Raw genomic sequence first — 22,467 nt, 5'->3', positions numbered from 1 at the left:
TAATTGGAGGTTAATTACTTTACAATATGCTGTCAACTTTTGATGTCTGGCCTCTATGCTCATCATCTTCAAGGCGCTCATCTCCTTTGCAAAACTTGAATCACCACTTCACTGTACATTTGTTAGCAGTTGGGTCAAATGCATTGTTGATGTTGTGGGTTATCTCTGCTGCTCATTTGAACTTGAATAAAAAAGTCCCTTGAATTTACTTTTTGTCTAACATTAGTTACATTGTCTAAAATAAATATAAGCAGCAAGTAATAACTAGCAAAAAATCATAAAGCGATACATGTACATTGCAATGATGTATAAAATAACCACACTTAAGAATGTATCTCAATATCAAATGGTAAATTTCAACAATGCAAAACCCCAATTATTTTTGTACCAACCTAATAGTTATCACCAGCTTTTTGTTTCTAAGCAACAGAGGCTAAGGCAATGTGAGCTTGTTTTTATTTTCCCCTTTCAGAAAATCTTAAACTGAGTAAGTCCGTATATGTTAAAAGAAAGATATTTCATATGTAAGAGATATATATATATTTGATTTGGTACATATGAAAATCATAATAAAATATAATTTCCTAATAAGTGTTGATGGCAAGTTATTGTGTCTGAGTCTTTACCTCCTTTCTATTAATGGGGAAATAATGCTAATTCATAGAGGGTATTGAAGACTAAATTAAAAATGAGTGGAAACCACATAAAACAACACTTGAAATATTGTATATACTTTAAACATATACCCAATAAGTTTTTAATTTCATACTTTGAAAGGGTAGTCCTAGGCACCATTTAAATGTATTTCTGTGTAGATCAGCATTTATGTCGAAACTGTTCCAAAGTGAAGTGATGCTTAACATCTTAGCAGCTATACCTTTTTCTAATATTATGTACTTGCTTAGAATGTATTTTATTTCTGAAAATCAAAGTAGGAATCCACCTGTAAAACTCAGATCAACCCCTCGCAACCCCATAACATAAAACAATCAAGACGGTGTGATGGTTAAGCGTGTTTGGTAAGATTTCCATCTTGACAAGTCTCACTACTCTCTCTCCATAAGCTACCCAGTGACTTAGTTATGCCTATTAAATCTAAGAATTATTAGATGCACTAAAGAATCTGATGGAAAGTGACAAAAGGATAGTCCAGCCTGCATGCAAAACAGGAATTTTTTTTTCTGGCATTTCCGTAAGAACCCTGCCCTGCCAGCTTTGTGTTTCATCCACATTGGTATTCCCTGAAGCCAGATGAGACGTTCTCAAATATCGAACTTCATACTTCCCAAAGTGGGCTGGGTCCCTGCCATGGCTACCCCAAACAGAAAACCCTGTGCTTCTTCCAGTATATTCAGATAGGACCTTTGTCCTAGCAGAGGAACATATGCTCATTTAACTAGAGATTGGGACTCTCAGTAGACTCTGTTAGAACTTTAAGAAATTACAGCCAATCTTGCTTGAAAAAAAGGGATATTGGGTTTCCTGTGGAGAGTTGGGAACCCAAGGATTTTCCCTCTGTCCACATTTTGTAGAACCCAAATGCTTTACCCTTTGAATAGCCTTTTCTCTCAAGGGCCAGCCATTGCAACCCTTGGTTTCTATCTTCTCTGGCAGCAAAACAAAAATGGGCAAAGCTCATCCCTGGCTTGTAGTGAATGATCACACCAACATGGAGGAACAACCCTAGGCATTCTAGGAGCAGTGCAGGCACTTTGCCCTCCACATGGCCACCAGCCTCTTCCCCTTCTGGACTACTCAAGTAATTAGCCATCAAATAAGTTTTTAAATGGGATTGCAATTAAATAACATTCAGTCTTTCATGCCCCTATGGGGCAAGAAGAGCTTACTTTTGTTTTGATTCTAGGTATATAGAAGAAAATTCGCTGAACTTAAATATTTACAAAAACATACTCAGTGCCAGAATGGAGCTACAGTGGTGAATTGAACAAATAAGATCTTTATTCTTAGAAGATTATTGTTGGCAACTACCCTAGAGAAAAGGATTGTCAGATACTTAAGACCTTTTATCTTGCCTGGTCTTAAAAATCAGACATTATGATTAACACATAGTATGTTTAACCTTGTAATTCTTCTAACAAGTAATCATGGCACCCAAATTAGCTTATAAATATAAAGACAGAAACAAAACAACAGTCCAAAGAGCACATTACAAATGAACACATTCTATTCCTTATTTCATCCTAAGTTTGGCTGACTTCACCCAGCAATTCTTTTTCTAGGAGCCTTCCAAGGTTTGTCTTAAGAAAACCATGGTAAAAAAACAACAGTGTTTCAGTCCCTGGCCTCTCTGAGAAGTTTCCATGGACATAACTGGAAGCACTTCCTACATATCTATTTCTCATGTCTATAACACACTTACCCAGGGAATTCCTCTGCCCGGCCCCTCTGTACACACAAAGACAAAGTCCTTCTCATGTAGATCAGCTCAACCCTTTGCCAGGACCAGGTGTGTGACTTACCAGTTCATTCCCTTCCAGGCAGATGATGGAAAGTTCTCCCACTCTGTGCTAATGCTCAAGGAGCAACTTGAAAGCATGGTGGGTAGAATGAGCTTATTTCTCCATTTTGGCTTGCTTCACCTCCTTTACATGTGAACAACCAATACAATGAAGTCAGAAAGACAATTTATACTATTCTTTATTACAGGAATTATGTTGCTTCTGCATGTATCTAACCAGTGTCTACTTTGCTGCCCAATCCTAAGTCAACAGTCACCACCTTCAAGCTTAAACTACATCAGAGGTTGTGTTACACAGCATCAATGTGACAATATGTGTATCTTGTAGCCCCTGAAATAGGCAAAGCCCACAGTTTTCATATGCTTGCCTCAGTTTGATTCCAGCACAACTGTTCCCACTTCATACCCTGAAGACCTATAATGAATTAATTTCACCACACACAATAGCCCAGATATGGTCTTAATTCACCTTCATTATTATATATAGCTTTTTGTGCCTAGTCCTATTCTTTATCCCCGTGCTTTCCTCCTGCTTTCATTTGTCACAGATTTAGAGAAGATAAAGGCAGAATATTATGTAGTTACTAGAACTATGAACATTCCCTTGGTGACATACAAAGATCCAAATTTTTGCCCAAGGAGATTATGGGTGAGCCTTCCTTTCAATGCATTTGTTTTACATTTTTCTTTGTATTATTTCTAGTCTCTACCCTGATGTCACAGTCCCTGTTCTAACCCAAAGACAAACACATACCGATGTTGAATATATTACAGTGGCCTGAATTTCCCAGGCAGGGCATCTTTCTATTGAAGGGCAGGACTGTCAGAAAAGGTGCTAGGAAACTAAGGCAGTGCTGCAAAGATGCTGGGAAAAGGCAAGATGGGAAGGTCACCACAGGCAAAAGCCATGGCTTGCCTTCCTTGTCCCTGAGAAAGGAACAAACGTTCAGGATGGATCTGAGATATTCACAACGACTCTGTGAGGTAGGAGAGGATGCAGTTACTACGCCCATTTTCCCACTGAGGATACTTAAAATCTTTCAAAGACTGGGGTGTTCAGACCTGAATGTAATGAATGATATGCAGCCATGTGACCTGAGAAGTGAGCTCATCAACTTTGTTTCATTTGAGTGTGAGAAATACTTATATTATCTATGTACTCTTCTCTCCACACCTCTGTGAGAAATAACTGGCTGTATTAAGGCCATTTCAGTTTCTTCATCCATGAAGTGAAAATAGAAACAAAGGTTCATAGGTTTCTGATCCTGATATTAGACTGATATCAGATAGTAAACCTGACTGGGACACAGGTTTACTTAGAGTCTGAGATAGCGACTCGCCCAGCTTGTGCTCAGAGAGGGGACAGCCACTGTGGGGGATCTGGGCAGTCAGTGACACATTTCTCCAGTTGGGAGGTCAGAGTGCTGGGGTCAAACATGGGTGCTCAGAGGTGGCAAACCTCAGGTGAAGCATCCTCCCGCTGGTGTTGGCACAGTAACCAGCTCTGGAGATGGACAGGATTCTTCTGGTTATTGGTAAACCTGACCCAGTGGGTTTCCTGAAGGTGAGATCTACTTCATTATCCTCATTGAATTATGGTCCTGACACAGATGTGGACGAGGGATGTGACCTGCAGAAAGGACTGTCTTGATCCTTAGGACCACTGTGATCCTCACCAAAAGGCTTGTTACACTTCCCACAGGGCTGCAATGCTCCTCTGGCCAAGCCTCGGCTTTTTAACAAGTGATTTAGTGGGAGATGTTGGCCCAGGAGTGAGAGACCACTGGGTCAGGCAGTGGAATCCATGGGTTCCAGGCTCAGCTCAGTTCTCTGGGCAGGATCACCTCACCAGGGGCAGGGTCTTCCCTTCAGACCTCTGTGGGCCAGGTGAAATTCCAAGGCCTCTGGCTAAAACGGTGGCTTAGTCTTCCCCGTCCAGGGAGCAGATGGCCAGGGGAGCGGTGTTGTTGGCTCCGATGCTGTAGCAAGGGCTGAAATAGGGCAGGAGGCGCCCAGGGAAGGGGTAGTGGGGGAAAGTGAAAATGTGGGAGCCATTGTCAGTCACGTTGTAGAAGGAGATGTCATGAGCCTCATAATCCAGGAAGACTCCCACCCGGCGGGGAGGGACGGGCAAGGATAGGAGGGGGTACTCATCAGTGCCTGCCCGGTACTCATTGCCCTTCCTCAGCCTGATCACCCAGAATCCATAGTGGGGGGATAAGAAGACCACCTCCTTCCGGTCTACGTTCTCCTTGCACACGCCCAGGCCCCATTCGGACCTGTCTCCCACCTCCACCTCCCAGTAGTGCCGGCCCGAGGAGATGCACTGACTGCCCAGGACAATGTTGTAGCGGTAAAATCTTTCAGGGTTGTCGGGTAGCTTCTGCTTGGTGTCTCCATAGCGCACACATTTCCTGTCCTCAGACACGATGAGGCGAGAGTAGGCAGTGTCTGGATCCAGCCGCACATCCGCTGAGGAAAAAGGTCTTGGTTGGTACCCTGACACAGAGTGAGGGGGCTTGGGTGACATCTCTGTGACAGATACAGCCACAGATTTCCTCCATGATGGGTGAGTGTGAGGGTGAGGACAGATGGGGCATCCAGAGGGCACTGGGAGATTTCATTCCTCGGGGAGGGGATCCACTCCCCACAAGCCTGCCCTGCTCTCATTACCTGCATATGTCTTCAGGATCTCTCTGAGCCCCAGCACACGGCAGTCTGTCTTCAGTTCCAGGGAGACTGGTTCTGGTCTCTGCAGACTCCAGGAGTTGCTCCTGGTAGATGGGAAAGGCCTTGGGGTTAGCAATCCTGTCTCTGCCAAAGGGTGGGGCCTTCCCTTAGTACAGGGGAGGGGGCTTGGCTAGGGATGGAGTCAGTGAGCTGCCTCTCCTCACAACACCAGGCAGAACAGGGAGGTGATGATTGTTTGACTGGGCCGAACAGTCTATGGCACAGAGAGATAATCACATTCCTGGGCCATGGGAAGGATTAGGTATGACTCTGACATTGGGAAAGGCAGAGGTGCACAGCAGAGGAGAAGGGCTGGTATGCAGACTCAGAGGATGAATGCTCACGCAGACACCTGTAGGCACTCCCTCTCCTTGGGCCACCTGCTTAGGCCACCACACATTTTATAGCTCTCACCGAAATTCTTATTGGTAGTGGCTGAAATGAATTTGACCAAGTAATAATACAAATTAAAAAAAGAAAGATGTTCAAAACTTCTTTATCCAATACAACAGAATAGGGAGAAGGTTACAGACCAGCACCCACTTTTCTGTAGGTACTTGGTCTATGTTCCTTCCCCATTTCTAGCTCTGTCCAGGCCCCACTATCCCAAAGATGGAAACATACCTGTTCAAGACTTCCTGAATACCCTGGAAGGAGAAAAAGAAAGGCAGCACATGAGTATGCCCTATTCCTCAAAGGGACCAGACAGACACAGAGGTCTCTCTATGGAGAGGGAGGTAGAGAGCTGGAGAGGAGACATGCAGGAGTAGAGGGGAGGAGCCTACAGGAGTGGGCAGGGCAGCCCTAGCCCTCTTGCCAGATTGGCTGACCTCGGGCTCCATCTCAACTCTCTGACCAGAGGGGAGGAACAGGTATGATGCAAGAGCTGCCTAAACGATGCCCATCTAGGAGGCTGCGAGGCCATTCACCAGATCAGGGTATGGGAACAACTGGTATTGATGGTGGGTAACAAGATCTGTGCTGGCTGGCCAAGTGCTGACAGACCCTATACTGAAGACTAGGCAATCCCCTCTCTCAGAATGCCAGGCTACCTTCAGGTCTGGCTCAGACTTCCCAGGAAAACCTGCTCCTTACCTGCAGCATCCAGCGGACAGGCCTCTGAGACCTCTCTTCCAGCTCTGCGATCATCCTCCATAGGACCCGGCTCTGCTGGATGAGTGCCTCATGATTCAACTCCAGTTTCTGCATGGTCTCCCTTTCCTCCTGCTGCAGGCTGGCCAGAGCTGCAGCAGCCTCCACCTCCAGCAGCCGACCTGGTGGCTGTTTTTTCTTTAGTAATCGCCGATATTTCTCAAACTCCCATATGATGCTCTGCTTTCGGGTTTCCACCTGTATCTGCATAGCCAGGATTCGAAATCAGCACAAAAAACCCAAAAGTTAGTAGAAGGAAAGGTCATAAAGGTCAGAGCAGAAATAAATGAAAAAGAAATGAAGGAGACAGCAGCAAAGATCAATAAAACTAAAAGCTGGTTCTTTGAGAAGATAAACAAAATCTGACAAGCCATTAGCCAGACATCAAGAAAAAAAAGGAGAAGACTGAAATCAATAAAATTAGAAATGAAAAAGGGGAAGTTACAACAGACAACACCAAAATACAAAAATCATAAGAGATTACTACAAGCAACTATATGCCAATAAAAAGGATAACCTGGAAGAAATGGACAAATTCTTAGAAAAGTATAACCTTCCAAAACTGAACCAGGAAGAAATAGAAAATACGAACAGATGAACCACAAGCACAGAAATCAAAAGTGTAATAAAAAATCTTCCAACAAACAAAAGCCCAGGGCCAGATGGCTTTACAGGTGAATACTACCAAAAGTTTATAGAACAGCTAACACCTATTCTGCTCAAATTCTTCCAGAAAATTGAAGAGGAATAAAAACTCCCAAACTCATTCTGTGAGGCCACCATCATCCTGATACTAAAACCAGACAAAGATGCCAACAAAAAAAGAAAATTACGGGCCAATGTCACTGATGAACATAGATGCAAAAATCCTCAACAAAATTCTAGCAAACAGAATCCAACAACACATTAGAAAGATCATATTTATGATCAAGTGGGCTTTATCCCAGGGATGCAAATCAATCAATATGATACACCATATTAACAAACTGAAAGATAAAAACCATATGATCTCAATAGATGCAGAGAATGCTTTTGATAAAATTCAACACCCATTTATAATAAAAACTCTCCAGAAAGTAGGCATAGAAGGAACATACCTGAACATAATAAAGGTCATAGATGATAGATCAGATCAGATCAGATCAGTCGCTCAGTCGTGTCCGACTCTTTGCGACCCCATGATTCGCAGCACGCCAGGCCTCCCTGTCCATCACCAACTCCCGGAGTTCACTCAGACTCACGTCCATCGAGTCAGTGATGCCATCCAGCCATCTCATCCTCTGTCGTCCCCTTCTCCTCCTGTCCCCAATCCCTCCCAGCATCAGAGTCTTTTCCAATGAGTCAATTCTTCACATGAGGTGGCCAAAGTACTGGAGTTTCAGCTTTAGCATCATTCCTTCCAAAGAAATCCCAGGGCTGATCTCCTTTAGAATGGACTGGTTGGATCTCCTTGCAGTCCAAGGGACTCTCAAGAGTCTTCTCCAACACCACAGTTCAAAAGCATCAATAGCAAACATTATTCTTAATGGTGAAAATCTGAAAGCATTTCACCTAACATCAGGAACAAGACAAGGGTGGCCACTCTTGTCACTATTATTCAACATAGTTTTGGAAGTTCTAGCCACAATAATCAGAGAAGTAAAAGAAATTAAAGGAATCCAGATTGGAAAAGAAGAAGTAAAACTGTTTGCAGATGACATGATACTATATCTAGAAAACCCTAAAGATGCCACAAGAAAATTACTAGTGCTAATCAATGAATATAGTAAAGTTGCAAGATATAAAATTAATAGATAGAAATCTCTTGCATTCTTATACACTAACAATGAAAACTCAGAAAGATAAATTAAGGACACATTCCCATTCACCATTGCAACAAAAAGAATAAAATACCTAGGAATAAACCTACCTAAAGAGACAAAAGACCTGTATGCAGAAAACTGTAAGACACTGATGAAAAGAAATCAAAGATGACACAGACAGATGGAGAGATATATCATGCTCTCGGACTGGCAGGATCTTGTGAAAATGATTATACTACCCAAAACAATCTACATATTCAATGCTATCTCTATCAAACTACCAACGATATTTTTCACAGAACTAGAACAAACATTTTCATAATTTGTATGGAAACATAAAAGACCCCAAATAGCCAAAGCAATCTTGAGAAAGAAGAATGGAGTTAGAGGAATCAACCTTCCTGACTTCAGATTATACTATAAAGTTATAGTCATCAAGACAGTACAGTACTAGCACAAAAACAGAAATACAGACCCACACACCCATGGGCACCTTATGTTTGACAAAGGAGGCAAAAATATACAATGGAGAAAAGATAGTCTCTTCAAGTAAGTGGTGCTGGGAAAATTAGGCAGCTATGTGTAACAGAATGAAATTAGAATACTTTCTAACACCATACACAAAGATAAACTCAAAATGGATTAAAAGACCTTAATGTAAGACATAAACTATAAAACTCTTATAGGAAAACATAGGTAGAACACACTCTGACATAAATCACAGCAAGATCCTCAAAGACCCGCTTTCTAGAATAATGGAAATAAAAACAAAAATAAACAAATAGAATCTAATTAAACTTAAAAGCTTTTGCACAGCAAAGGAAACTATAAACAAGGCGAAAAGACAGCCCTTGGTATGGGAGAAAATAACAGCAAATGAAACAACTGACAAAGGATTAATCTCCAAAATATACAAGCAGCTCATGCAGCTGTATACCAGAAAAACAACCCAATCAAAAAGTGGGCAGAAGACCTAAACAGACATTTCACCAAAGAAGACACACAGATGGCTAATAAACACATGAAAAGATGCTCAACATTGCTGATTATTAGAGAAATACAATCAAAAAACAATGAGGTATCACCTCACATCTGTCAGAATGGTCATCATCAAAAAATCTACAAACAATAAATGCTGGAGAGGGTCTGGAGAAAAGGGAAACTCTCTTGCACTGTTAGTTGGAATGATATAGCCACTATAGAGAAAAGTATGGAGATTCCTTAAAAAACTACGAATAAAACCACCAAATGACCCAACAATCCCACTACTCAGCATATACTCTTAAGGAAACCATAACTGAAGACACATGTACCCCAATGTTCATTGTAGCACTATTTACAATAGCTAGGATATGAAAGCAACCTAGACGTTCATTGACAGATGAACAAAGAAGTTGTGGTACATATACACAATGGTATATTACTCAGCCATAAAAAGGAACACATTTGAGTCAGTTCTAGTGAGGTGGGTGAACCTAGAGCCTATTATACAGAGTGAAGTCAGTCAGAAAGAGAAAAACAAGTATCATATATTAATGCATAGATGTGAATCTAGAAAGATGGTATTGATGAACCTATTTGCAGGGCAGCAACAGAGATGCAGAGACAGAGAAGAGACTGGTGGACACGGTCACAGAAGAAAAGGGTGGGATGAATTGAAAGAGCAGCACTGAAACATATACATACCATTTGTAAAACAAATAGCCAGTGGGAATTTGCTATATGAAGCAGGGAGCTCAATCTGGTGCTCTGTGAGCAGAGGGGAGGGATACGTTGGCAAGTAGGAGAGAGGTTCAAGAGGGAGGGGACATATGTATCCCTATGGGTGATTCATGCTGATGTATGGCAGAAACCAATACAATATTGCAAAGTAACTATCCTCTAATTGAAAAAAAAAAAAAAAGAAATCAGCACAGATACTGGTTGTATAAGGGCCACCCAGGATTGAGGACACTGGCATGTACATATACACACACTCTGAAATGTTTTGGTACCAACTGTGTGCCAGGCACTATAAAGGCAAAGATAAAGGATATTTTTCCTACTTTCCTATTCCCACAGCTCCAGGACATGCTCCTTAAGTCCCTATTACTAACTCTTATTAACCCCAGTAGGGCTCAGGATACTATCTTGGCACTCTATGTTCTAGATCAGTTTCCATTTTCAGAATAATATATTCTGTTTTCAGAAGCATTACCCTTAAGCCTCTAAGACAGTATAAAATTACACTGTTAGTTGCTTTTGTTTCTTACTGGTGTCATATCAATTCTTCATGCTGTTTTAGATTGATTCAATGCTACCTCCCGTTGATTGAGATAGTTTGACAGTTACAGGCCTCGAGTTTATTTCCAAGCTGATTTTCCAATATTTTAATTACTTAACTTTTAGTAAATATGCTTTAGCTGAGGAAACAGAAACAGAAACTATGCTCTACTAAGCATTAAACAAGTCACACCTCTGTGAGCTAAAGTACATGTGAGGTATGCACTTTTCCATTCTCACATATGCAGATATAAACCCAGAGGTTCTCCCTATATCACATTCAAGGAACTTCAAAGCAAGTGGCTCCAAGGTTTGCTTAAAGCTGCACACCTGGTACAGAAAGCTGTATGAGGACCCCAGGCTTTCTGACCTCAAACCCCATATTCTGCCTCACAGGGATAAGGAGGGGGCCATGAGGAAGCCAGCTTCAGGACAACACAGGGACCATACAGACTCTTTTCCTCAGGGGGCAACTTGCCTTCCAGTTGGCAGTTCGTTTCCTCTCACCAACTTCCAGCTTCCAGGCCTCTTCCTGCTCTTTCTTCAGATGTTCCAGAGCCTCATGGAGTTTCCACTGAAAGAGATAAAAACCTCATGAGGCCACCTTGGGCAGCCTGCGTGGATTGCCAGGCTTCCAAGCATTGGCAGGTGATGGGAAAACAAGCATTCCTCAGAGGATGGGCCAGAACGGACGCTGGGAGAAAAGGGAAGCCACAGAAGATTCCTGCCCAGATGACAGCCAAGGTCTTTCCATCTGAGAATCATTTAATCTCCCACTTAGTCTCTAAGTTTCTGTAAAGTAGAAGAAAAGATCTGTTTCCAACTTTGCCAGAAAACTACCTTGGACTTTTCCTATGCATGACTCTCCTCATAACTCTCCTGTCTTGTTACCCTACAGCCTCCTAAACATTGTTAGTCAAAGTGTGGCCCAAGTGTGTCAGCAGCATCAGTATCACCTGGGATCTTGTTAGCAATGCAGGACCTTGGGCTTCACCCTGCTGCTACTGCTGCTAAGTCACTTCAGTCATGTCCGACTCTGTGTGACCCCATAGACGGCCTCCCACCAGGCTCCCCTGTCCCTGGGATTCTCCAGGCAAGAACACTGGAGTGGGTTGCCATTTCCTTCTCCAATGCATGAAGTGAAAAGTGAAAGTGAAGTTGCTCAGTCATGTCTGACTCTCAGCGACCTCGTGGACTGCAGCCTACCAGGCTCCTCCGTCCATGGGATTTTCCAGGCAAGAGTACTGGAGTGGGGTGCCATTGCCTTCTCCGGGGCTTCACCCTAGACCTCCCTGAATTAGAATCTGAATTTTTGCAAGATCCTTGCTTGGTTTATATGGACGTTAAAAGAGTACTATCTTAGATACTAATGCAAGAGATTACTACTGGAAAGCATAAAGTAATCTTATAACAATATCAACCATTTTATTAAAGATTTACCAATAAAACTGAGGCTTAGAGAGTGATCTATTCAAAGTTATTCAGCTGGTAAATGGCTGGGCTGGGATTTAACTTAGCTCTTTAATTCTTGTGTGTAAGGTATATTGCCTCCCTATTCTAACACTTGCAAAACAAAATAAACTCTTAATTTTTCAGAAATTCTCTTTGCAAAGGAAAACAGCTAAATCAGGGATTCATCTAACACTTTTACCTTCTAATCTCAACTTTAAGAATTAAGACCAGTAGAGAGGATCAATGTATCACAGAATCATTGGGATAATGATTCTGATAAAGATGTCAGCCTGGGTGTTCACTGGAAGGATTGATGCCGAAGCTGAAACTCCAATACTTTGGCCACCTGATGCAAAGAGTTGACTCTTTGGAAAAGACCCTGATGCTGGGAGGATTGGGGCCAGGAGGAGAAGGGGACTACAGAGGATGAGATGGCTGGATGGCATCACCGACTCGATGGATTTGAGTTTGAGTGAACTCTGGGAGTTGGTGATGGACAGGGAGGCCTGGCGTGCTGCGATTCATGGGGTAGCAGAGTCAGATATGACTGAGCGACTGAACTGAACTGAACTGATGGACATCTAAGGAAAAAGAAGTTAGAAGTCAATAAGGATAGCAAAAAAAAAGGAGCAGTGTGTGTGTGTCAGAGATGGCTTTCCCCACATCCCCCCAATAAATAAAAGGTAAGGAGATGAGAAAGAACACTAGGTAAGGAGAAAGAAGACTTGAGTTCTAGTCTTTGAGCTTCCTTTCACTAACGTAAGCCCAAAGGGACCCTACAACATGAGATCAGACAATCTAACTCAATCCTAAATGACTCTGCCATGGTCCTTACTAGCTCTAAAACCAATGATCATGATCTCAGATTTCCAAGTCTTCATTTCTGTCTATAAAATGAGGAGTTTAAAGTGACTCACCTGATATCAAAAGATTATTTGTGGCATTGCTAGGAGTTTGCAGGTTCTAATAGGTACAATCTTGATGACCTCATCCAAGGCACCCAGAACCCCAGCTAACCCAAACTGGTCTCCCTCAAATTCTCAGTAAGGATAGCAAGTTTGGATTAGGCATTAAGGCCTGTGGGATCAATAAAGGGGTGGGGGTAGGTTTGGAAGTGGGAGGGAAGGAAGAAAGGTCATAAAAGCAAGGAGAGGTGCAGCTCACTGGATCAGGCACCCAGGACCTGATGGTGTGAGAAGTCAAAGGAATCAGTTCTTATCTTGTCTCTGGGGCTCCCTCTCAAGTTCTTGATCTAGAGATAGCCAAGCGAGGGGCAGGGGAGAAACTGGATTGGGGATGGGGATTGGCCTCCATCTCCCACCTTATAATCCCAGGCGACATCCTCCATGGGCACGACACTGTGGGCCTGATGTTCAGGGGACCGGCTGCAGGCCTCACACACGATCAGGCCGTCCTCTTTGCAGAACATCTTCAGCTCTTCTCTGTGGGGCTCGCACATGTCAGCCCTCAGCCCCATTCCAGGATGTAGCCCCAGCCGGCGGACTTTTTCCACAACATTGGCCAGCTGCCAATTAGGCCGCAGGTTCCTGGGCTCGATGGGAGCCCGGCACAGGGGACATGAGTAAGCCCAGTTCTGGGATTCTCCTGGGACCTCCCAGAGTCCTACGAGACAGCTGTGACAGAAGCTGTGGCCACAGTCGATGCTCACAGGCTCCTTCAGGAAGGTCATGCAGATGGGACAGGCCACTTCTTCTACTACAGCTTCCATCAATGTTGCGGGATCCATGGTTCCTGTCACACCCTCCACAGAACATGAACAAAACCAGGCGGAGGCACTGAAGGCTGAGAAGGAAAGAAACACAAATAAGAGAAAAAGGAGCAGAAGAGCAGCGGGAGCCGTAATAGGAATAGGTAGTGACTGAAAACAACAGCTGCCTCATTTGGATCTTTTATGGTGGTGGTTTAGTCACCAAGTTATGCCTGGCTCTCTGTGACCCCATGGACTGTAGCCTGTCAGGCTCCTCTGCCCAGGGGACTTCCCAGCCAAGAATACTGGAGTAAGTAGCTATTCCCTTCACGGACCCTGTTTAATAAGCACTGGCCTTCCCAACTGAATCTGACTGAGTCACATTTCTCACATCACAGAAGGGGCATTTGGGGATTTCTGAGAATTGGGATGTTGAGAATTCTCGTTTCCATTTGCCTGATCATCTCTGACCTCCTCAGGGTTCACTGGCCAGACCATTCTCACTCTACCTCTATCATGCTCTGCAGAGTAACATTATTCCTCTTGAACTTGGGTGAATTCAAGAGAACTTAGCCATGTGGTGTTTCAGTAGCCAACTAAGGTCAGAAATACCCCCAGCCTCACTCTCCAGGATGTTTCTATGTATATTTACGTCAAGATGCAAAAAAGTTAATATGCCAGAAGCCCATTGCCTATAGGCTCATTTTGTTTTCTTGTGATGCACACTGAAGTGTAAGGAAACCACCAATATTTCCCCACCTCCTGTAAACCTCTGCCCACTTTTCCACTGCTAACATCCACTCAGATGCCAAGACAATCTCCTCAGTGATATGTTAGAAGCAGATATGGATAAATAGCCCTTGGAAGATAAAAACAAAGGTCATCTGATGATACTTAAACCCATTATTGATGATTCACTACTCCAGCAAGAGACCTGAGATTTCTGCCCAGGCTATAAGTGTATACAAAGGAACAGTGGTAGGCTCTTGGTACAGCTGGCAATATGTATTTGTTCACTGTGCAAGTGTGTATTACCCGCTAGTCTATAAAGGGAAAAGCCCTGATGGTCTTAGTCACCATTGTATCCTGAGGACCTAAACAGTGCCTGCCATGCAGTACTGCTACATATAAATATTTGACCTAGACACAGAAAATAGTTCCTAAACCCCAAATGCTTTTATAACTAGTTAGGGAGTTGAGAGCATACTATACGTTAGTGATAATAGCAAACACTCCTTGAACATACTATATGCCAGGCATTCCTTTCCTTTGAGCTTTTTAAATGAACTGACTCAATGTATTTCACAACCCTAAGTAGAAATCATTACTCTACTCTTATCATATTACAGATGCTTGGTCCTGGGCTCCATCATTCTATCCTGGGCAAAGTATCTAATCTCTCTAGCTTCAAGGACAATAAAAATTCAACAGAACAGAGAAATCACGGTGGTTTAGGGTAGTTCAGTAAGGCTTCCTGCAGAAGTGGGGCAATAAGTAGATTTTGAAGGACTGTTACAGGCAATCAGCAGGTCTCGCCTTCTCAATGGCCTCCCTGCCTCTTGCTTTTCCTCCTCCCACTGTCACTACCACACTGTAGGATCAGTGTCCTAAAAGCTTGTCTTACTGTCACTAACCTACCGAACAGCCTATCCTGGTTCCCCAGGCCTCATTCCAACAGGAAGTTCCCTCTTGACGCTGAAACAGCCCTGTCAAGTAAACGGGGAAACTTCCACACTTTCTTGCAGACCCCCCATATCCATTCATTCCATCCCACTTGGATTCCTGCTGTCCTTCCAGCTTGAAATGACCTCCAAATTCCTGCTCTGAATGTCATTTGACATCTATGTGTCTTACTTCCCACAGTACAAGTTTCATGACGATAGGGACATAATCTGTTTACTACCACATTCTCAAGGCCAAAAACAGTGCTCAAATATTTTTGAATACGTGAGAATTAAATGTAAATGTTGAGGTCCACCTGTTAGAAGGCCGTATATGAAAGAAACATCAACATCCTCATCTAAAACGGAGGGGCACCAAGAGATACCAGCTACACAACAGACATTGATATCTATGATTTATAGCTACAGAGGACCAACAAATGAATAAAAATAGCTACTGAAAACTGAGAAGATGGTAGCAGAAGGGAAGTCGGGTAAATACCAAAACGATAAATCAAGAAAATAGGATGGAAGCATCTTATTTAGAGAGCCATCAGTTCAGTTCAGTCGCTCAGTCGTGTCCGACTCTTTGCGACCCCATGAATCGCAGCACGCCAGGCCTCCCTGTCCACCACCAACTCCCGGAGTTCACCCAGACTCATGTCCATCGAGTCAGTGATGCCATCCAGCCATCTCATTCTCTGTCGTCCCCTACTCCTCCTGCCCCCCAATCCCTCCCAGCATCAAAGTCTTTTCCAATGAGTCAACTCTTCGCATGAGATGGCCAAAGTACTGGAGTTTCAGCTTTAGCATCATTCCTTCCAAAGAAATCCTAGGGCTGATCTCCTTCAGAATGGACTGGTTGGATCTCCTTGCAGTCCAAGGGACTCTCAAGAGCCATAGAAAGCTCTAAACATAAAAAAGTTAAGTGATGGCCTCTGCAAGTCTCTGCAAAAAAAGGATTTAGGGCTAGTAGCTATTGCCTTATTATTTTGTTTTTATTATACACAAATTCCTCGGACAAAACTTTAATTATGAAACGTTTAATTGCTTCAACCTTGCGTTTAGCAGAACCGGGCCCTCAAGGAAAGACGTTTGAGAGGAAAGGGGGCGGAGCCTGAAAGAGACTCGAGAGGTGGGGCCAAAGAGGGAGGTGGTGACCTCCGCGATTCCGGAGCAGAGGGGGATGGTAACTTCTGGGGCACAGGATGCCAGGCAGAGCGCCAGGGCACAGGGCGGGTGAGAGCAGAGTAAGGCTGATCGGTTGCAGGACCTCTGAAGAGGCACAACTGTCTACCCACCTCCCTCGTCACCCGGAACTAGCGCTTCGAGGCGGAAACCGAAAATGGAGACGCCCAGTTGGTTCCCATGGTCGAGTCTCCGCAGCGTCCGAAGCGCTTGGCCACGCCAGAGAGGCACTTACCGCTGGCCCAGAGACGAAGACCTCAGCAGCGTCCACCTCTTCGGCCGCCTTTCCCGCAGCGCTCTGAGGCCCCGCCTACAGGGAAGGAGCCAATGAATGGCATGCAGAACCTGGCGTCGGGATCCGCCTCGCCGGCGGCATCTTTGGGGAATCAGCCAATCACAGATAGGAATCGGGAGAATCCTAGCCAGTCGCAGCAGGGGACAGGGCTGCGCCCACCTCTCGCCCATACGGTGTATTTTGTGTTTTTCTGGCCCCTTCCCCTACTCAGAACGCTTTAAACTGTAGAAGGGCCCAGGAGTCAGTCGAGGACCGGTCGAAGGGGTGAAACTCCAGGATGAGGCCGTTCAGGCTAGGCAGTAGCAGAAGCCCAGTTAGCCCCCGGGTCAAAGAACCCCTTGCGTCTTACGCTTCCGCTCTGGATGACTAGTGGTTCTTCTGGGTGAACGTTGTTCCTTCCAGGTGGTAGCCCTGGACCTAATAGTATTCCTTAGCCAGTTTTCTACGTTAAACTCAGCACCCTATGAGATCAATCAGGTCTGGTTCTGTGACCCAATTTAGTGCAGGGCTGGGCACTGAAAATGCAATAGACTTTGTAGTTTCCTGCAAGATGAGCGACCTCTCCTGGCTCCAGATGGTGGTTTCTCATTAAAAAAACCCTGGGCTTTCTGGCAAGCTCTTATCCTTCAGTACTTCAGCAGGCAGCCTCTCATCACTATTGCCACAACCCCGCTTTACAATTAGAAACAGATGGTGGGAACTGGCGGAGTATAAGTGGAATTCCTCTTTCGAAACTTCTATAGAAATTGGAAACAAAACAAAAGAAAACAAAACAAAACAAGGGGTGCTCGACCCTCACAGAAACACATAGACTGCTACTTAAGGTGATGATTTCTTTGTAGTCTCTGCACCTTGTCCTTTACCTGATACTTCAGTATTTACTGGATAAGCAAATAAAGGCACACACTGTTTGCATTGAAAATAACCAGGAAATCCTCCCAGTTGAAGCGTAGTTCAAAATGATTTTCTTGTTGGGACTAATAGACTCTGTGGATTTTCATGCCAAGTCAGGGCTCAGGACGTGGTTTAAATTCTGAAGGGTGAGGCCCAGAAAATTCCTGAAACTAATGAGGCCATGAACAAAAAAAGAAGAAAAGAGGTAGTTGAGGTCTGAGCTGTACTGTGCATCTCACTTGAATCTGGAGACATGGCTGCCTAACAGAATAATAAATGGATTAATTGAAATAGGACACTTTCAACATATTTTGAGCACTCGCTTTTTATACTTTATGCTGGGTTCTGGAATTATAACCATAGGCCACAGACTCTGTTCAAAAAACTCAAATTGGTTGTAAGTTGGCCTTTAAACATTGCAGGGGCCAATTGTACAGTCAAAAATCTGTGTATAATTTTTGACTCCCCCAAACCTTAATTGCTGGTAGCCTACAGTTGACCTGAAGTCTTACCAATAACATAAAGTCAATTAACATATTTTGTATTATATACTATAATCATGATAAAGTAAACTAGAGAAAAAATGTTATTAAGAAAATTATAAGGAGAGAAAATGCAGTTATTTTACTATGCTATATTGATTGACATCATAACTTTACATCTGTTTACAAGATGAACTATCTATCAGTACCTTCATCAGTGGGCTTCCCTGGTGACTCAGTGGTAAAGAATCCACCTGCAATGCAGAAGCCACAGGAGATGAGGGTCCAGATCCTTGGAGGAGAGCATGGCAACCCACTCCAGTATTCTTGCCTGGAGAATCTCATGGACAGAGGAGCCTGGTGGGCTACAGTCCCTAGAGTCACAAAGAGTCAGACACAACTAAAGTGACTTAGCAAGTATGCACCTACATCAATATTGTCTTATATGATATAAAACACTGTAGATGTTAAATATATTATTAACATTAGACATAAAAATCAAAAGATAACATGAAAAAGAAACTAATATTTATTTACAGTTATAACAATTCATGGATAACAAGCAGCAATATGATTGCTTTTTGGTAGACTGGTGTAATTGATATGATTGCTTCACTGTAGCCTATACACTAATGAATGAATTGTTATAAAATTTTCATAGCATACAGTATTATCAGTCAGTCAGTCAGTCAGTTCAGTCGCTCAGTCGTGTCCGACTCTTTGCGACCCCATGAATCGCAGCACGCCAGGCCTCCCTGTCCATAACCAACTCCCGGAATTCACTCAGACTCACATCCATCAAGTCGGTGATGCCATCCAACCATCTCATCCTCTGTCGTCCCCTTTTCCTCCTGCCCCCAATCCCTCCCAGCATCAGAGTCTTTTCCAATGAATTAACTCTTCGCATGAGGTGGCCAAAGTATTGGAGTTTCAGCTTTAGCATCATTCCTTCCACTGTTAGTGAGAATGTAAATTAGTACAGCTATCATGGAAAACAGTACAGAGGTTCCTCAAAAATTAAAAAAAAAAAAAATAGAATTGCTACGTGATCCAGATATTGAATGGGTCCTTTTTGAGATTGCATCCAAGTACTACATTTTGGACTCTTGTTGACTATGATGGCTACTCCATTTCTTCTAAGGGTTTCTTGCCCACAGTAGTAGATATAATAGTCATCTGAGTTAAATTCACCCATTTCAGTCCATTTTAGTTTGCTGATTCCTAAAATGTCAACGTTCACTCTTGCCATTTCCTGTTGACCACTTCCAATTTGCCTTGATTCATGGATCTAACGTTCCTATGCAGTATTGTTCTTTACAACATTGGACTTTGCTTCTATCACCAGCCACATCCACAACTGGGTATTGTTTTTGCTTTGGCTCCATCCCTTCATTCTTTCTAGAGTTATGTCTCCACTGATCTCCAGTAGCATATTGGGCCCCTACTGACCTGGGGAGTTCCTCTTTCAGTATCCTATGATCCAAAAATCCCACTTCTGGGTATATATCTACAGAAAATAAAATCACTACCTCAAAAATATATCTGCACCGCCATGTTCACTGCAGCATTATCTATAAAAGCTAAGACATAGAAACAACATAAGTGTCCATTGACACAAGAATGAATAAAGGAAATGGGCTTTTATTAGTGGAAAGTCCTTGGCCCCATTGTCTACTCTGTACCAATATCACACTTTCATAGTTATTATACCTTTATAATAAGCCCTGATATTTGATATAGCAAGTCTTTCCACATTGTTCCAATATTTTGAGTGTGGTGGCTATTTTCAGCAATTTACATTTTGCTATAAATTTTTAATTAAGCTTGTCAAGTTGTACAAAATGATCTGTTAGGCTACTACTGAGATTACATTGAATGTTTTGAAAAATTGGGGGATATAATTAAATTCTTCAATTAAATTCCATTTAATTTATTCTTTTGGAGATATACACACATATATAAAATCACTGCTGCTGCTAAGTTGCTTCAGTCATGTCTGACTCTGTGCGACCCATAGATGGCAGCCCACCAGGTTCCCCCGTCCCCGGGATTCTCCAGGCAAGAACAATGGAGTGGGTTGCCATTTCCTTCTCCAGTGCATGAAAATGAAAAGTGAAAGTGAAGTCGCTCAGTCGCGTACGACCCTCAGCGACCCCATAGATTGCAGCCTACCAGGCTCCTCCATCCATGGAATTTTCCAGGCAAAAGTACTGGAGTGGGGTGCCATTGCCTTCTCCGATAAAATCACTAAAATTAGTGATAAAATCACTAATCCACAGATAATGATTGCATGTATTTTTCTAATTCTCATACCATATATTTCTTTTTCTTGTCTTATTTCAAACTATTAATGTAAAGACTTATTTTAAAGCCATGTTCTCTTTTCATGAGGGCTATCTGTGGCCTTGTGTGGCTTTGTCCACCAGTGTTTCCTAACAAAAAACAATGGCATTACTCATCTGCAAAAGAAGCTTGGATACCTTTGGAAATAAGAGGACATTTTCATACAGGAAAGATTTCCTTGAAGAACCAGTACGTACAGTGAAATGTAAGAATGGTTAGTATGTGTAGGAGAGACATAGAGCTTGACTATGCTAGACAAAGCAAGTGCTTGGAAGTGAGTGTAAGAAAAGAGAACTTTCATTTGAGGAGCAGAGAGAATTCCAGTGTAGGATCTTGTTGAGGGACACTTGGTGGGTCATGATATCAACTGGGAATTATTATCAGCAAGTTTATATAATTTAGCACCTCCTAAGCCAAGAATTTGAGTATATCTCTGGCCAGAGGTCTCCATTATTGGTTGGACATTTTAACACTTTGTGTATGTTGAATGATTTTTTTCTTTAGAAAAATATTGAAACAAAAATATAGGGATATACTACAATTTTAAAAGTTCACCTTACTCAGTAAAATACCATTCTTATTACTATAATAAGTGAAAAAAAATGCTTTAAAAGTGACCATGAAACCCCTTCATTCAAAAATTGTGCCAAGTTGATGCTACTAAGAACAATTTAAGGGATCTACCTGTTACACACACCTTAGTTGAAGTAACTGAATTGTGAGCTATGAGTGAACATCAATGAGGACCAATAACTTCTGCATTAAGAGTGAATGAAAGAGTACTCTGTAAATCTCCCCCTTTAAATATACACATTAGTGTCCATCTCCCCCCTCCAAAAATAGGAGGATAAGATCTGCTCAGAATTATGGAGACTAATTAATCTCATAATGTTAACGGGTTTATTTGAAACAAAGGGAAAAAGAGTCAAGTGATTCCATCAAAATTAGGCCTCAGGAAAGATCTTTCTAAGGAAGGAGGTTTAAACAGATATCTCAAAGCTAAAACTTAATAAAAACAGGGAGGAGGGTGAGTATTTTTACCATAAGGGAAAATATGTGAAAGTTACAAGGTGAGAAAGCCTGGCACTTTGAAGCAGGGGGCCAATTTCAATGTGTCTGGGACTTGGCACTCAGACAGGGAGTTAGAGTGATTAAAGATGGAATGGAAAAGTGCACAGAGATGGCACATGAAAGCTTTAATAGCTATATTATGAAGTGTGAATTTAAACTTCCTATTCTAAAATCAATGGGAAGATGTTATGAACTGATATGTGTTTGGAAGATCACACTGGTGGACAATGAATTGATGGCAAAGATATTCTATGAGGCTGGCAGGTAAACAAATGATTCTGATGATCTAGGCAGAGATTATCTTTGTTAGGAGGCAAAAGACATGGACAAAAAGAATCTGATTCACAAGATTTCCAGGAAGTAAATTAAAGAGAACTTGGTGACTGATTGGATGGGATCAGAGAGAGGTAAGAGAGAGCGAGAAGGCAGAGATGATGGATTCTAGGTTCCTGGCTGAGGCAGCAGACACAGAACAGAAAACACAGACTAGAGGCACAGACTGAGGATCAGAGATAGTGAACGTGGTTGGAGGCATTGAGTTTGGGATGCCTGAGGGATGCTTAAATAATGTCCAGTAGGCATGACCATGTCTGGAGTTTAGGGTGTTGGTTTGGACTGTTTGGGGGATGATATGGGAGCAATTAAGATTTCTCATGGTCACTGTATAGAGGGGGAAGGACAGAGGGTCTACCTGGGTCACAGCACTGAAGAACTTCACTACGAATATGAGAAATAAAGGACTCTCTACTAATTGGCAACCCACTCCAGTGTTCTTGTCTGGAGAATCCCAGGGGCGGGGGAGCCTGGTGGGCCTGCCATCTATGAGGTTGCACAGAGTTGGACACGACTGAAGTGACTTAGCAGCAGCAGCAGCAGCTACTAATTTCATCCTGTTGACATTTACTTGTGTTTAATCTCTTTAAGCTTCAAATTTGTAGAAATTTCCTT

The 22,467-nt window shown here is 42.8% G+C and overlaps 1 protein-coding gene across 2 annotated transcripts; it reads right to left on the bottom strand.

The window, feature by feature from the left end:
* Positions 1-1,937: 1,937 nt before the first annotated feature.
* TRIM68 (tripartite motif containing 68) lies at positions 1,938-16,734 on the bottom strand. 2 transcript variants are annotated; one of them, XM_086340451.1, is made up of 7 exons: positions 16,670-16,734; positions 13,199-13,680; positions 10,904-10,999; positions 6,305-6,565; positions 5,834-5,856; positions 5,153-5,253; positions 1,938-4,951 (listed from the first exon to the last, which is right to left on the bottom strand). In XM_086340451.1, the coding sequence occupies exons 2-7, from the start codon at positions 13,622-13,624 to the stop codon at positions 4,401-4,403; spliced, it is 1,458 nt and encodes a 485-aa protein (XP_086196577.1). In that variant the 5' UTR covers positions 13,625-13,680; positions 16,670-16,734; the 3' UTR covers positions 1,938-4,400. The 2 variants fall into 2 exon arrangements, with proteins under 2 accessions (XP_086196577.1, XP_086196578.1); XM_086340452.1 differs by lacking the exon at positions 13,199-13,680.
* Between the last annotated feature and the right edge of the window lie 5,733 nt (positions 16,735-22,467).

The sequence above is a fragment of the Bos grunniens genome, chromosome 15, assembly GCF_055505025.1.
Source record: "Bos grunniens cultivar Pamir isolate PY7600 chromosome 15, Bosgru_T2T1.0, whole genome shotgun sequence".
Lineage (NCBI taxonomy): Eukaryota > Metazoa > Chordata > Mammalia > Artiodactyla > Bovidae > Bos > Bos grunniens.
The sequence above is the reverse complement of the archived record's forward strand: the minus strand, read 5'-3'. Positions and strand labels throughout refer to the sequence as shown.

Coding starts and splice junctions, on each gene's coding strand:
- TRIM68 (XM_086340451.1), bottom strand. CDS start 13,624: ATGGATCCCGCAACATTGATGGAAGCTGTAGTAGAAGAAGTGGCCTGT. Junction 6,566..10,903: donor AACGAACTGCCAACTGGAAG/GCAAGTTGCCCC, acceptor CTGGCTATGCAG/ATACAGGTGGAAACCCGAAA. Junction 5,857..6,304: donor CTGTCCGCTGGATGCTGCAG/GTAAGGAGCAGG, acceptor TTCTCCTTCCAG/GGTATTCAGGAAGTCTTGAA.